This window comes from Macrobrachium rosenbergii, chromosome 5 (assembly GCF_040412425.1).
Source record: "Macrobrachium rosenbergii isolate ZJJX-2024 chromosome 5, ASM4041242v1, whole genome shotgun sequence".
Taxonomy (NCBI): domain Eukaryota; kingdom Metazoa; phylum Arthropoda; class Malacostraca; order Decapoda; family Palaemonidae; genus Macrobrachium; species Macrobrachium rosenbergii.
In genome coordinates, this window is record NC_089745.1 from 27,917,359 (window position 1) to 27,934,482 (window position 17,124).

General features: G+C 37.3%; 1 protein-coding gene across 2 annotated transcripts in view; it reads left to right on the forward strand.

The window, feature by feature from the left end:
- LOC136838630 (uncharacterized) overlaps nt 1–17,124 on the forward strand; it is a 76,847-nt gene that overhangs the window by 51,240 nt on the left and 8,483 nt on the right. The window contains exons 9-16 of one of the 2 annotated variants that reach the window (XR_010853056.1): nt 266–424; nt 2,346–2,496; nt 5,250–5,373; nt 5,830–5,920; nt 6,112–6,229; nt 6,368–6,518; nt 8,565–8,679; nt 9,086–11,109. Coding sequence is in view for 1 of the 2 variants with exons in the window: in XM_067103919.1 (XP_066960020.1) it covers nt 266–424; nt 2,346–2,496; nt 5,250–5,373; nt 5,830–5,920; nt 6,112–6,229; nt 6,368–6,518; nt 8,565–8,679; nt 9,086–9,211 (1,035 nt within the window). In the remaining variant the exon portion in view is untranslated. Of the gene's footprint in view, nt 1–265; nt 425–2,345; nt 2,497–5,249; nt 5,374–5,829; nt 5,921–6,111; nt 6,230–6,367; nt 6,519–8,564; nt 8,680–9,085; nt 15,468–17,124 lie in introns of those variants that run through there. The other variant, XM_067103919.1, reaches the window with a different exon arrangement.

The following is a 17,124-nucleotide window of genomic DNA, read 5'->3' on the forward strand; positions in this document are numbered from 1 at the left end:
TCTCTCTCTACAGTGTGGCACTGTAGAGTGCTGCACACTGGAAAAAGTGTATTGTGCTGTACTATATTTTATTGTAAATAATTTGGTAAATAATCATTTATGTCAAATATCGGTCAAGTTTGTGGCCTACAGTGCATTGTATTAGGACTTATAATTTGGGGTGTCTCCATCTGTATATATATATACGTGTGTGTGTATGTATATATATTTAGTATGTGTGTTTTTTACTGTGTATTCTGATTGAAATGTGTCTGTTGGGCACCAGGAAGCAGACATGTCGCCTCTAGATTTCAGCCCGTCTTACGCTCGGTCTCTGGTGGTGGAATTTGGCGTCCCCGTGAGCGAGGACGTCCTGATCATCGTGTCCAAAGCGCCTTCTGTTATCATCAAACCTTTTCTTATCCTGCAGATATTCTCCCCTTCCGTGAGTATGAGATACCTTTCCCCTTTCGGAGGTTTGGTGTTAAATCAGTTACTTCTACCTTCTCCTCTCTTGTGCACTTTCTGCCTAAATTCACATCTGGTCTAGGTTTCATCTGTGCCATGTTCCCATGATATCCTCGACGGGAATGTCTACAATTTTCGTCCTTCTACTTCAGTATCTACTTCTTTTCTGAACTACTTTTCCTCATCCATTTTCATCACCAGTACAAACCTTCTGAGTCTTGGAGATCTCAATCTGTTTTCCAGCCCCTGGAAACCACATCACTCCTCCTCTTCCTCACTGGCCGTAAATAATAACATTATGTAACCACACATAATCAAATTCTTCATTGTTAATGCCCATGTTTCCACTACGTAAGTAGTGCAGGCCATCAAGTCTTGGCTCTGTGGACTCGTGAGATTGTCTTATTGCCAGTGATATAGTGGTAGGGTTTTCACTTCATCCAAGCAGTTGTTACCCATGTTTTTACTGTCCTCTCAATAACTTTTTCACAGTCCAGTGTATCCTAGAGGCAGAGGAAATGTTCTGCCTCTTCAAAGACCTGCCCTTCCACCACAACATAGTTCTTCTTCTTCCTCTCCTATACATTTCATTTACTCCCCTGATACATTTCAGGCATCGGAAATCTCTTGCTCGATGGATATTTTGCATGCAGAGCTTCTCTTGCGATACCATCAGACACGTTCGGTACACAGTACTTAGATCACTGTTTCACCTTTTTTCTACAGCACATACATGGCTGCGTTCCTGACTGTGCTCTTACTTTGCTTCCTGATCAGTCACCTAAACTTGTTTTTCATCATTTGGTGTTTTTAATGCTCTCCTCGCCATTCCACACTTGTTTCTCAAATATTTCCACAGCCTCGTCCTCTGATTCTGCTCAAGGTAAAGAGAGTCTATCTCTTTACCTTGATTCTGCTGTGAACACTACATCGTCAACATTTAGCAGGCGTCAGGAGCCTCCTTGATTACACCATTTGTAGTTTCATCCATTACTATGATAAACAACAAAGGTCTCAGGAATGCCCCTTGATGAACACCGACATTTACCTCAAGTCCATCTGGTAAACCTAGCTGTCTTCACTCTAGGTCTTAAATTATGGTACACAAACATCGCTAGTTCAGTGTTTTTCCTGTACAGTCCAATTGTTTGTCTCTCTACTTTGTCAAATACCTTCTTAAGATCTGCAGATATTTAGCGTAATCCCTTCATATGCTCATGATACTTTTCCTTTCGTTATCAGTCCTAATTTTCTTGTCCTTTCCACCAACACCTTTACCATATGTAAGAGGCGTGTAAAATTTGAAATAACACACATATATACTGTATAACTAGAGTATATATATATATATATATATATATATATATATATATATATATATACATATATATATATATATATATATATATATATATATATATATATATATATATATATATATATATTTGTGTGTGTACATATATATGTTTATATATACTTTACATAAAGTATATATATATATATATATATATATATATATATATATATATATATATATATATATATATATATATATATATATATATATATATATCTATATTTTCTATGGTCTGATTTTCTTTCAGTTTTGTTTTTGTAATCAAAAGGTGATCTTCCATATTTCTTATACATACGTACACATATATTCACATATATATTATGTGTGTATGTATATACATATGTATAAGAAATACGGAAGATCACCTCTGATTACAAACCGACAGAAAATCAGACCATTTATTCAAAGCTGACATATCTTGCAAGCAAACGAACGATGTCTTATTTTCAACCAGAGCGTGACCCAATTCTCAAAGATGCCTCTGCACTTGTAACTCGAGACTAATGACGCCCCATCGATTTCCTTTCACACCTGCCCGCAGGCATGGGCGTCCATTGTCGCTGGGGGCCTCTTCATCGAACTGGTCGTGGAATTCATGCTGAGGACTGAATCAACCTTTGATTCGTCTGAAAAGCAGCGGTCGACCATTACTCACACGCTGGGGAACATTTTGAGGACGCTGGTGGGACAGCGTAAGTGAATTGTGAGGCCTTTCTCCATTGATGCGACACAAAGCGTTCGCTCAATGAATTTTCGACTGTCCCTTCTCTGTGGGACCTGTCGAAATACATATTAAGATTATTAGTAGCACAGCAGATAATGAAAGTCTCTCCACACTTATGTATGGCATGATCACAAGATAATTATATTGGTGAGACTGTGAGTTTGAATTTACCGTAAGACTAGCTGAGCTTTTCGCTAAATAGCCACCGTATATCACGCTTTATTTCTTATCTTTTACCGTATAAAGGACTGAAAAATTTGCCATTCTTGCCTATTTCCTAAGCAGCTGAGTTCGACACAAATGATGAATGTGGCAAATAAATTTATATTACTACACTTTTTCCTATAACAAGATCTTGCATCGCTGCTTTTTTTTTCTTTTCTCACGATCTGATATTGTTGTGGAATAGGAAACACCTCGTTATTGTGTTTGAGATTTGTAAATAACTGAAAGGACCGCCTCCTCTTCTGAAATAAAAATTGAGAAGACACAGGAATACTTTTTGCTTTTTTAATGCTTAACGTTGACCAATAAATTTATGTTAAGTCCCTGTCATGACAGTAACATGAAAATAATTTCATTTTTTATTTCTTTCACACACACACACATATATAAAATATATATATACATATATATATATATATATATATATATATATCCAGTATATATATATGTATATTTATATATATATATATATATATATATATATATATATATATATATATATATATATATATATATATATATATATATATATATATATATATATATATATATATATATATATATATATATATATATATATATATATATATATATATCGGAGAAGTATGTGAGGTTGGTCCAAGATATGTATGAAGGAGCGAAAGCGCAAGTTAGAAGCAGTGTTGGATTAACTGAATGAATACCAGTAAGAATTGGTTTACATCAGGGATCTGCTTTCAAGTCCATATCTTTTTGACCTGACTATGATGTGTTGTCTCAAGGAACAAGAGATCAATCCCCCTGATGCATGCTGTTTGCTGATGACATTGTGTTAAGCAGCACCAACAGAGGGGCAGTGGAGTCAAAATTAGAGCAGTGGAGGAAGGTACTGGGAGACAGAGCATTAAAGATCAATAGAAAGAAGACTGAATACTTGAGGTTCAAAGAAGATCAAGACTCTGAGATTAGTATGGAAGGGACAAGGTTGAACCGAGTAGAAAATTTTAGGTATCTTGGTTTAACAGTAGCTGTTGATGGAAATTTGGATGTAGAAATAACACGGATTGCAGGCTGGATGGAAACATTGGTGAAAAGTGTCAGGTGTCTTGTGTGAACTCAGGATCAACAGAAAGGTTAAAGGAAAAGTGTAGAAGACAGTAGTGAAACCAGCTCTGCTATATGGAGCTGAAACATGGACGGTAAAGAAAGCGCAAGAGAAGAAACTGGTTTCGGTAGAGATGAAAATGCTTGAATGGATGTGTGCAGTGACAAAAATGGACAAGATCAAGTATGAAAGAATAAGAGGAGATACTAAAGATGCAGAACTATCAAAGAAGGCCCGGGAAAGTAGACTACAGCGGAATGCCCATTTGATGAGGAGGGTTGAGACACGTGTAGGGAGGAGAGTGATGCAGATGGAGGTGCCTGGTGGGAGAACGAGAGGGAGACCGAAGCGAAGGTGGACAGATGTTGTTAAAGAAGATCTGAGAGACAAACATTTGTCAGAGGATGATGTGTTTGACCGAGCCAGGTGGAGGAAAGCTGTTGAAACATCGACCCCACACAGAAGTGGGAAAAGATGCAGTGAAAAAGAAGAATTATATATATATATATATATATATATATATATATATATATATATATATATATATATTATATATATATATATATATATATATATATATATATATATATATATATATATATATATATATATATATATATTATATATATATATATATATAATATATATATATATATATATATATATATATATATATATATATATATATATATATATATATATATATATATATATATATATATATATATATATATATTATATAGTATGTATAATAATCATATATTATATATATTATATTATAAATATGTGTATGTATATTTCTGACTCACATTAAGATCGAACTCAGGCCTTTCACTTGAGAGGCAAGGGCTCTGCTAACAGGTCATAAAAGAAGTTGGAACGAAAGCACCACTGTACTTAAGGTTTTTTTACCTGGGCAGAATTGCTGCCTAGCATACCGGCGATTTTCACCCAACTTCCCGACCCAGCAGTGACACATTTGGCAGCATTTCATTCGAATAAACGCATTCACCCACAAGGGATAATTAGAAAGAAATGCTGTCAGTTGGGTCATATCTGGGTCGGGAAGTTGGGTGAAACTCGCTGGTATACTAGGCAGCTAAGTCTGCCCAGGCGAAAGCCTTAGGTACAGTCAAGGTCCAAAGAAAAGCCTTGGGTACAGTGGTACTTAGATTCCGTTTTCTTTAGTAAGCTCAGTGGCTCAACTGGTAGCTCCCTTGCTTTTCAATTGAAAGACCTGGGTTCATTCACGATGTGGGTTAGAAATTTATTTCTGCTCCACACGTGATTGTATTGATTATATGATATATATATATATATATATATATATATATATATATATATATATATATATATATATATATATATATATATATTGTAATTTCTTTTAAAAATACATATTTGATTTTCAGCTTGTGAGGATTGGCCACCGAGAGACGGGGCTCGAGTTGCCATTACCAGCGGCTTGTTCATGTCCTTGGTTCTCGGTTCTTTGTACAAAGGGTTCATAACGGCCTTCCTCGCTATACCTTTCAGGTGAGAAGGAAGCATAGCAACAATGCTTATTCACGTTATTTTTGTTCTCCTCTCATACCTGGACAGAGAGAGAGAGAGAGAGAGAGAGAGAGAGAGAGAGAGAGAGAGAGAGAGAAAGAGAGAGAGAGAGCCTGAAATTGTGATTTGTTCAGTTTCAAGATAGTTCAAGGCGTGCTTTTTTCATCTCATAAGTGAACGAAGATGTGTTTAGTATATTCTTAATAAAAAATCAAGCTTAGTGCTAAAGGTTTGTATTCGAGCTCGTTGGATTCTGTTAGGTTGAATGGAAAGATCATATTCAAGGGTTAGCCTTCCCCAACTCTTCACGTGGAACAAATGTAATCGATTTATGCATATTTTCCATCAGGATCCTGTATCTCTCTTGTGCTTTGTTTATACTAAATTTTAATGATAATAACCCAAAACTTCTTCTTGTACACTGGTCACGCCCACTAGATCGAAACCCTTGGACTCGGCAGAAGACCTTTTGGTCAGCAAGACCCGTCCAGCACTTAGAGAACAGACGCAGTTCGTTGAAACATTGGTGGTGAGTTCTGGAGCTTGTCCTTCAGTTTAAAAGTCACGTGCGTTTCGTTCATATGGATGTCATTATTCATACCTCATATGGATATATAGCTACTTCTATTTAGAACTGAATAATTATCAGCACATCATACTAGATATTTTAGTTTTAGTCTATACTTTTTATGTGGTAACGTATCACTTTGGTTTCCCCAGTTCGCTGAGTATGGAGTTTTCCACCCAGTGCGAGACAAGGTTAGACTCTTCTCTGAGAGTTATATCTCTTCCGACGAATTTTTCGAGAAGGTAGCTGATGGTACCTTTGCCCTGGCAGGTAGATCACCTAAGTATTTTCTCGTTTTGTTTTTTTCTTCTTCTTCTAAATATACACAAACAAACAGTGCACATTAGCTTTTAGCGTGTTGATACCGAATCTCGATTTCCTGCTAAATTTCTGTATTCCCCTTTACAGACAGTTATAGTTCAGCTATCGGTCGCGCAAAGCAGTTCGAGAGGAGAGGAAAGAAATGCCGGTTTTACGTGGGGAAAGTTCCGCTGCGGACTGACCTGGACGTTTTTGCTTTCACTCAAAATAGCCCATTTTTGTATGCCTTCGACGACACGTGAGTAGCTCTCTCTCTCTCTCTCTCTCTCTCTCTCTCTCTCTCTCTCTCTCTCTCTCTCTCTCGCTTCCAACACTTCTATTACTGACTAATACCAAATTCCTGCAACATTCGAGAGATGTAGACAGACAGACTAAAAGCACTGATGATGATGTGGAGGAATGTTTATCATGAAATAGCTTACAAAGAAACATTGGAGTACAATCAACGATTGCTACCGTTTTTCTTTGCATAATATATAAGGGTTCAGTTATCCTGATTCTTTTTATATCAATGTCACCCAAGTCTGTTTTTGGAGGCCCACCTTTCAGCTCTCATTTGGTTGACCGAGCGGACTCCTTTTTCTCGATGAAAAAATCCTCTCCTGTGTAGTAGCCTTTTGATGTTCCTATTTTCTTTTAGATTTATTGTCTCTTGGCTCCATTCATCCCTGTTCATCCACCTTCTTACGCTTTGTCGTGCTATGCGAGGCCTTTGATTTCTTCTTCAGCAAGTAGCCTGTTATGTTTCATGTGATGAGTGATCCTTGAATGTACACTTCATTTCACTTCAGTGACACTTCTCACTTTGGCCATTCCCTCACTATTAGTGCACAAGATCTCTTGTGCTCGAAATTCCAGCAATATGAGTGCACACTGAAAGAGAGGGTGGCCTGACTCTATCACAGGTGCTTCAGGAACAGCTTAGGATAATTATGGCTGCTTGAGGGAGCAAGTGACGTACTATTGGGCAAAAAACCACTAGTAGACGTATGGGTACATAGAACCTGTCGTTTAATATGCTCATGTTCCTCTTTGCTTGCGTTGAACATTTAGTGATGTAATGTTTCCTACCTTTGGCTTTAGTTTTTTGGGCAGGGCCAGAGATTCACACCACGTCTGTTACGCCCATTAAAACCTCACCTCACTTTCTCGCCGCTCGAAGGCAAGAGCTCGCGCTGCCTGAAGACCAACCCTCTATCTTAGATTTTTGCTTTGGTACGTTCTCCGTCAGTAATACATGCTTTATATAAAGGAAGGAGTCCCAAATATCAAAGATACCTCATATGAAATTCAAAGAATGTCTTTAATATTCTTGAAGTGCGTGAGTGCTGTCAGGACAGCGGCTGACGGAGCAGTATGCATAATGCGTTTTTTTTTTTTAATTTGTGTGCGTAACAACTTAACTCTGATTATGGAATCGTATTCTCCATTTATTTTCTCCTATTTCCATTTGTTGCTGTTACTACAGTAAAACCGAATAGTTTATTTTTTTCACACTGATTTCTAGAGATGCTGTTTAGAGAGTTCATCGAACAAAATTTGTTTGAACATTCAGACGCAACATCATTCCATGCACTATGGCACAACAGATCACAAGAATCACAAATCACATCGAATCCAGTCTCCGTCACTTGCTGCGTTGAGGACATTGCAGATTCTTCTAAAATGGCTCCAACATATTCATTTGTCTGTTTTCCACAGTAATTCGACCCATCATTCTATCTCCATATTTCATTCACTGCCAATTTTACAACCATTTTTATATAAGATTCCCTCTTGTTTGCCTCTTTTCCCTAAATTGAAATATTTCTTCGTGTCACTTTCAATCATTAGTCATATGAACGTCAATTTATTTTTTAATTCCTTTTGTCAAGGAGTCCGTTTTCTTTCTTTTAGTCAGTCTTGTCAGGGAATCAGTTATATTCTTAAGTTTTCCTTAGCAGGGATCAATATTTTCTTCTTGAGTTTCCCTTGTCAGGGGCTCGTTTTCTAAATCATCTCTGCAACCTAACTAATTGACTTTAGGTCGAGTAGCATTGTTATTTTTAATCTTGAAAGTGTTTTGGGATGAGGTGGCTAGCCCCTACTTTCTCCATCCAGGTTGCGACCAACCACCAGAGTGGATTAACCACCAGGTACACAAGTTAATTCTCAGGTTAACGGAGACACTGCTTTGTTAGAGACAGTGAAACTTATTGAATCAGAACTCTCACATTGATTTCCATAAACCATTATATCTTTTATTTGACATGTTTCAGTGGTTACTTTTTCTTACCATTTATAGGATGAAATGGCTGCGATTCTTTGGCATCATCGACTATTTCAGAAACAGGTACATTGCTCTGCCCTGCATAGCTGAAGTGAGCTCTGATGACCCAGAGCCCATGACTCTTAATCAGGTGAGGTTAAATTATTATTATTATTATTATTATTATTATTATTATTATTATTATTATTATTATTATATGTCATACGGTTACAACACATAAGATTATCGGATCTTTCCTAGTGACTCCCACGGGTTTTAACCTGGTATGTATCCACCTTTGCGGCTTGATTAGTACAGTCCCGTTGGGGATTACCGTAAAATTATAAACAAAAGTCTGTAAATGTAATAAAGATAATGGCCCTCAAGAAATATTAGCCCTAGATAACGACCCCCGAAAACCGTTGCAGGTCACACTCTAGGAAAAATCCAAAATATCGTACTCTATTTACTATTGTTAGTCAGTATATATTGGCTTACTAACCAGTACATTTCCTGCCCGCCTTTCGACTGAGTGAGTAACTATCTACTGCCAACAGATCCAAGGCTGCCTGTACGTGCTGGGGATTGGACTCGCCGTCTCATCGGTCGCATTCGTCTTAGAGTCTCTGTGGCCGAAAGTGACGAGAGGAATCCTTTCGAAAAGCCAGTCTCCGGACCCTTGACGTGTTGAGAAGTTTGTTGTTTCTGACTGAGCTTCTTCCTTCCCTACTCCTGTTGCCCCGGTTTCCTATTGGCTCTCTTTATCTTTTCCATTCTCTACCCCAGAAAGACCCAGAGTTGTCAACAGCAGAAACATAATGATGAAGTCAATTTTACTCGTTCGTCATTATGTAACAATGCAGGAAAGTGAATTTCTACCTTCCCCATCCAACAGAAAACAAACTGATTTGTGAAACTGTATCCGATAAGATCAGGATTAATAACGAATGAAAAACCGTCACTCTTCATATCATAGCGAATAACAATGTACTCTGATATTTGAAGTTAATCTTATGCTAAAACAATGCTGATTGACATCTAATTCCCATTGCCAGGTTCACTTTGAATCATTGGGAAATATTGTGTTTGTGGCTACAGGTCATTATAAAGAGAATTCATGACTACAAGTTGCACCTAAGGGGTAGTTTTGTTCTCCAGCAGATGGGGGGATGATATATAATTGTTCCCGTAGCAAGAAAGGAAAGATTGATAGTTACAGATATGTTTTTCTTATGGCAAAAGAGGTTTGATTCCTCATGTTCCTGGAATGCAATATATTTTAAAACGGGCAAGAACTGCGATGTTTTGAACAGTAGTAAAATTTCTTTGAGTGCTTTTCCAAATACAGAATAATAAGGATTTGACAAATACGTAGCAAAACTGATTAATTATTCGGCCACTTAACAGAAAAATAAATTAAGCCAAATGATATGAAAGGATAGTGTATTTTAGAGCAATAACTTCCTTTTGGCGTTCACAGCACTTTTGACAATTGTGGTTAACAGCTTTCCAGAACAGAATATCTATTACATATTCCGAGTTGAGGTATTGACAGGCTTACAATTTGCTTATTACTCCTTTATAAAAGTACAGAATCTAGGTTTTATCCATCACTGTTTTAGGAGATTCATATGGGATCATGATAATGCTGGTGTTGTTTGGTTACGTTCTAACATAAAAAAAAAAAAATAGGTCGAGGATATTCGTTTGGGTACATAGAACATAGAAGTAGTTAATTCCATTTTGTCCCTAATTTCATACATAAACTTTATTATCATTCGGTTTGCTGGACAACGGGCTGTCATATTTTCCAGACGTGAAGTAAGTCATTTATGTACAGGCTATCACACAAACTGCATTAATGTCCGGAAATCTACTTACAGGGAGACCTTTAATTACTTAAGGTTATGGATGTACTGTAGATAGCAACAAATGCCCGAAATTCGTAATATGAAAATAATTATGCTTATAATAGACATGGGAAAAATTAACAGCTCGAAAGTTTTGTCATTTTGTTTCATCTGAAGCGCATTTTTCCCGGTATTTTACGTCCTCTCTACATTATATGGACACTATGTCGTCAGATCAGTCAGTTTTCTTTGTTTTGGTCATTAATTCTTATTTTAGTTGGTTAGAAGTGCGACTTCAAAGGACCAATCAGGTCCTTGCATTTCAGCTGTCTCTTAGCTAGATAACCTATCAGAATCCAGGATTTCTGTAAAAAAGTTGTCATTCGTCACAGGCAAATTTTCAGTCTGCCAAAAATTTTCCTGCCGGTTGGGTTGGTTGTCATAGTGTCTCTGGTGGGTGTTCGGTGTGCAAAGTACTTCGAGTTTCTTATTGCAAAACGTGTTGTAGTTAAAAACGTTGACTGACTTGAACGTAATTGAGAACATAGTACATTACGGTTCACTGGCTGTTATTCTGAAAAGGAGCTTATATGCAGAGATATCATTAAGAAAGTCTATTATTGTGGATGGAGGAGTGTAGCTCGAGAATTGAGGCTTTTTATCAAGAAATGCAGAAGAAATACAAGATGTGAATGATGTCGCCATTTACTGGCTGGCATCTCGTTACAGAAGTAAGTTTTATAAATCAACTTTCATTGGAGGGACGTTGGGGCCTTGAGTAAATGACTTACCAGATGTATTGCCTTCATGTCACTTATTAATCGATCAGGGAGTTTTAAGTACTTTAGGTCTGCAATCACAGTGATATGAACTTGAATGTCATTTTTCTTCACTTCTACAAGCTTCACATATTTGGTAGATCGGGCAGGAATCGCACACACACTGGCTACACATTGTCTCTGAGGAGCCGATTTGTAGTGACACTTGCTTTTCGTCTTCAGTCGGTTGGGTTCTACCTACCAATTTCGAATTGGTGTTAATAAAATTAAGTATGTAATGCACTGAACACACTTAAGGTACATATTTCTAAGAGTGAAGGAACGGAGTTCATTCAAGATAATCATAACTCTTATTAATAAATGTTACGTAGGCAAGAACCACCGTATATTCAGCTGTAAGTTCTAAAATGCTGAGTCTCCTGGTTTCGTTCGTCTTTGTGATGATGTAGGGATCGCGACTGAATTGGAAGGCAACGGGGCGTCAGATCTTTAGGTAGAAGTATCAAAAATTCTTTTTGGGTTGGGGGTGTGAATAAATTCCTCCGTCATTACGAACCTTCATGAGCACGCAGTAGTATAGTTCTCCCTTGTCGGTGTTTTAAAACAGCCAGAACCAGTTTTGGCCTGGTGTAGGACTTACTAAGAGAATCCTGGTCTGGAAGGCAAGGGCATTGCAGTGTCGGGTGCTATTTGGTGATCGGTTTAACATCCGTCGAAGCACCGCTGGTGGTCATCGACATCAGAAATAGTTTTACTGGTTGTAAATTATTTGAATTTCAGAAAGTTGAAGTAAAATCTTTCATTTGAAAAACTTTAACTGGTGCAGAATTTTTAAACATTTTTGCACCTTGAACGAACGAAATTACATATGAATAACAAGGATTATAACTTCCGAGCAAGCAAGTTCTTGTGAATTGGTGTTGCGCGATTGTTTTGACCCACATACCCAAATATACTCAGAACATGCCCTTTTTTTTAAAAGGGATCTCCCATTTTTCAGCTCTAGTACTTCTTTTAAAACAAAGGAAAAGTACATTTTTTTCTGATAACTTGGATGTTGCTATGATATTTTTTTCGGTGTTTGTGTATGAAAGCCGTCACTTATGTTCATATTTGTGTGTTATTAGCTCCTTGATCACATGAGTACTCGTTCAGGGGCTGCTTGACAAGTTGGCCTACACCAAGGTCGATTGATTACAATTTTTATTTTCACATCGAATTCCCTTCGCTTTTCTTGTATTTTTCGGTGTTTGTGGAGTGAATATCAAAAGCTATGTTGTTGCCATGTGCGGTGGTGATTGAATATCAAAAACTTAACATAAGCAAAAATGATATAAAGGGTTAATCTTCATCGTGTCTTGTGTGGTGTACCTGTTAGATTGTAGGCCTAAAATGTATAGTTTTCGACTTTTAATGATGTATAATCGTCAAATTGTTGGGTCTAGGTAAGAGATGTGTGCAGTGTTGGAGGTAATGTTAATGAAAATCATATGAGCAGACTAGAAGTGGTAGTGAGTATGGGTCCTGTATTCACGTGAAGTCTTACTGCTATAATGTTGTCGTATTCCTTCTTTGCATAGGCAAATTGAACGGGGTTCGCAATGAAAACGTCTGTCCTGTCGCATTCGTTAGTTTTGTATCCAAAAACGTGTTTGACCCTTTGATTTAAACGCCAGCTACGACTGTTTCATTCAGTATAATAATACCTGGATTGCAAAGTACTTCCTATTATCACGAATTTAGAGGCTGTTCTCCCTTTCCAATTACAGCTGAGCTGGCAGTGCGGTTTTGCATCTTATTTCAAGTTGGCACCTTGGGTGGTTCTGGCTTTTGGCTTGAATTTGATCCTGAGCTTAGATATTGTTGAAGGTTAGGAAAATGAAAGTCATGGATAATCGGATTGAATGACTTGGTATAGGTATAATGCACAATGGGAGTGTTTTCATTGACCGAGGTGGGAGTGTGGAAATTACAATATATGTAGAATTGTTTGACTTTGGATCAGGGCGAGTGTTTTTTGAGGATGTATTCTGCAATACTGAATGATGTGCATTTAGGAGTCCTATTAGGAGGGTGTGGATGTAAACAAACAATTTGGTAATGTAACTGATAATCTGTAATTTTCAGGTGGTCAGTCATTAAGTTGTAACATTTCTGTATGTTTTCAATAGTCCCTTTTCTCCTGAGTAGGTGCGCTCGAAGGCAAGTGTTCTGTATGAATATTAGCATGTTCAATAGTCCCTTTTCTCCTGAGTAGGTGCGCTCGAAGGCAAGTGTTCTGTATGAATATTAGCATACCTTCGTGTAACCTGTAATTATAGCTTGGTGATGTGTCTTAGACCTTTCTTGTTTATCCACCGAATATCCTGGTGGTAAATGTCAATCTCCTTAGTGAAGAGGTAGGCTATGCTTTGATTTTTAACTTTCGGTTACAATTTCAGCACCGAAAAAACGCTTTGCATTACTTCAAAAACAATGAGAAATTACTTTCTCAATTAATATGCCTTGTAGCCCGGTAATTTGTTTTATGCTGAAACGTAACTGCTCTCTTGTAATGATTTTACTGTTTTTAGAGTAAGCGGTCTCCTTCAAATCCAATTTTGTCCGTGTGGAGTGGCCCTTTTGTGTTTGTCCCTCTAGTTCACGTCTTTCATTTGAATAGTGGTGTTCCCAACCAGTGTGTGGTGATGTAGTTACGTAGTTTTGCTACCTCAGGTTCATTTTTTCCGTGTGAACGCGCTCCAAATTACGAGAAGGAAATTAAAGGGGTTACCCCTGGAATTGAGACTAGGTCCGTCAAAATCGTTTTCTATGTTATCCCTTCTCGGCATTTGGGTGATGTGATGGAGCGGGGTATACAAAATTTTGGCCTTCTGATTCACATCAAATTACTACACTTGCAGAACGTCTTTGGGCGAGGGCCTGTTAGCATAAGGCCGGCTTAATCTAAACCTGTCTTGGTCAGCATTTGACTTCGTGTCTGGTGTATACTGGGGTTGTGGGGTTATGCAGCATTCAATGGGGAGGGCTTCAGTTGACAAGTGGTTTGCCTTTAAAAAGATAAAACGTGTTTCTGCAAATACTTCACATTTTTGTGGGTTGGCTGCATTTCATAGTAGTGTGCTTTAATCTTAAGAACTGATACCACTGTCTGATGGGACGATTTAAATTAGCTTCCCTGCTTTGTGTACAGAATGTCTAGTTTAATGCTCTGGTTCTGGGAGCTTTTTGCCACAGCCTCCGCAGAAATAGGTAATTTTTTTTATAGGCATTTGAGATCCATGAGTAGCATTTTTGGGTGTAAAAATGTCAACACGGTTAGCATGAGGGTGGGGTGGCATTTTTTTTATTTGCTTATTTCAGTTGCATCTGTCCCCTCGAAAGTTTTCTGCAATGGTCCCTGCAACGCTTGTTGCAGTGTAGGTATAAGTAGTTTATATATTGATGTGAGCTATTTTAGTTTCTTGAGCACATATTTGCAGTAATGGGCTGTAACTGCCTTTGCCATCTCATTAAGATTCTTTGGGATCTGCAAAGTGAGTCTTCACTTAGTGTTTCAATTTTGATCTTAAGAGTCGTTACAAAGTAAAATATGGAAAAAAAATAATTACCTTTATATTAGTAACCTTTTGGAGTGAAAAGTCCTTATTCTTGTTTGCTACAAGTGCCTGCTAACGTAGCAATCGTAGGTTGTCAAATAGTTCTCCTATGAGGTCTTCCCAGTTCAGGGAATAGCAACGCTTGCAAACCAAATTATTAACAAAGGTCGCGAACAAAGGTCTTGACATGATACTTTGCTTGTTTATGTGTGTCCCAACCTATGGAGCTAAGAAAATCCTCCTTGTTCCTCTTCGGTTTCTGAGCGTACACACACACACACACACACACACACACACACACACACACACACACACACACACACACACACACACTCTCTCTCTCTCTCTCTCTCTCTCTCTCTCTCTCTCTCTCTCTCTTTCAACTCCTGGATCTAGTCGTCACCTGGGCCATGTAGTCTGTGTGTTTGCGTATCAGGTGTTGTGCTGTTCTAATGCTAATTAGAAAATAAAAACTACTAACATGAACAACAGTTTGTGGCATATTCCTCTGCGGGCAGTCGGGCAATCATGTTTTATCCAGTGTATGCTAAAAACTTGTATGACGTTGACATTTGAGGCTTTTCTTACCTTGTAGTCTCCGACAGTAGAATCTGAAAGTGTACTGGTCCAGGTATTTGTGGTACAGCTTTAATTTTTTGGTTTTCGTTATTTTGCCAGAGGAAAATTTGTAAGATTGCAAAAAAACAAGAACTTCACTGGAGCTTGCTTCATGATCTTGTTTCATTTCATTCTTTTCAGTAGATCTTAATTTTCTTGGAAATAATTTGTAATTTGCTTTGGCATTCAATCTTAAAAACTAATCGTTTTTGTACAGAGGGGAATAAACATGCAAGCCTGGAACATCAGGTAGATCGTTTTTATGCTTCAAAGTGAGGTAGAAATCTTTGAACGTTTCGAGAGATTATTGGATCGAGTATTATATGTATTATACATCTAACGTGTTTTAAGAAAGTGTAAAAGCATCAGTATATTAAAGAGTAACTATAACACCAAAACTATAACTGGACATTAAGTAATGTCGGCCTGGAAACACAAATAAGGGTTTAAGTTAAATGCAAGGCCGTTGTTGATCTCTGGACTCGTCCTAAATGTTGAAGACTTGATAGAAAAGAACTGGGGGATTGGGAATAGTTTAAAAAGATAAAGTAACTACAATATGTACAGAATGTCTACTAATAGGTTTTTCGTTACAGAATATATTCTGTAAAAAAATATGTGAAAACTTATGAATGCTGATATGATGTATGCTTCCACAAATATTATTAGCCCTGTAATGATGCGAATGGCTATACAAATCGAACTCCGGACAGTAAATTCAAGGTGGTCTGGTGACCATGATCTGGGGTATGTTATTTAGCATGAACGATTAATGGGACATTTTGTTAGGCCCACAAATTTAGAAGGAAATAAGTATTCTGTAGTTCGTATTGTTAGGTAAGGTCCAGGCATACCTGACTTCATGGTTTTTTGATTCACCGAATTTTGCATTGTAATAACAATGGTTAAGACCTGTTGGAATTTAGTGTTTATTTAACACGCCATCTGGAGGGCTGTGGCTGTTTTCCCGTATGGAAAAGGTGTGACTTCACTGATGAAGTGACAGGAGAATAGCTTTCATTACCTTGGAGATCTTGGTTGTGAAATGAAAAGAGTAGGATGTGTAAGCGTTTTCATGAAGGGAATATTTAAAGTGAATCTGGCACCAATAAACCAAGTTTATAGCTCGTTTTGTAAACCTCAATTCAAGGTGTTTTAACAGCATGCATGACGTGACATTTTTCAGGTTCTTAAAAGTATTATGGATCATAATACACACACTAATTGGCTTACATTTATGAGATCATCTGGTGTTAAATTGTTTATGATGCATTATTCTTATGAAGTATTTACAAACAAGGATTAGTTTTTTGCAGATTTGCTTAGTAGACAACAGTTAGTTTTCATGAACGAACATTTATGCTATTTCTATCTGCATGCTTTAGCCTAATTGAGGGTTTTTCAAAGGTAGCTATTTCATAATCAGTCTTTAATATCTTTGTCATTTCAGTCAGTTTAATATTTTGAAAAGATATTAAAGACTTTTAGCCCGAAACTAACACTTTTGTGAAAAATCATTTTTGTTTTCATGCTATTTCCATACATGTAATATACTGTATTTCGCTGTCTTGTTTTTTTTTTTGTTCATAACACTTTAATTCTCATGATGCAAGTTAGGTTTGTATTTGTTTGCTAAGTATGTGTATAAGCCGATATCACATCTGAAATAAGGTTTTGAGGATACGAGACATTATAACAGTCAATGTTTGTCAAGTCCCGATTGTCTTTTTAACTGCATGTTGTAGATTAG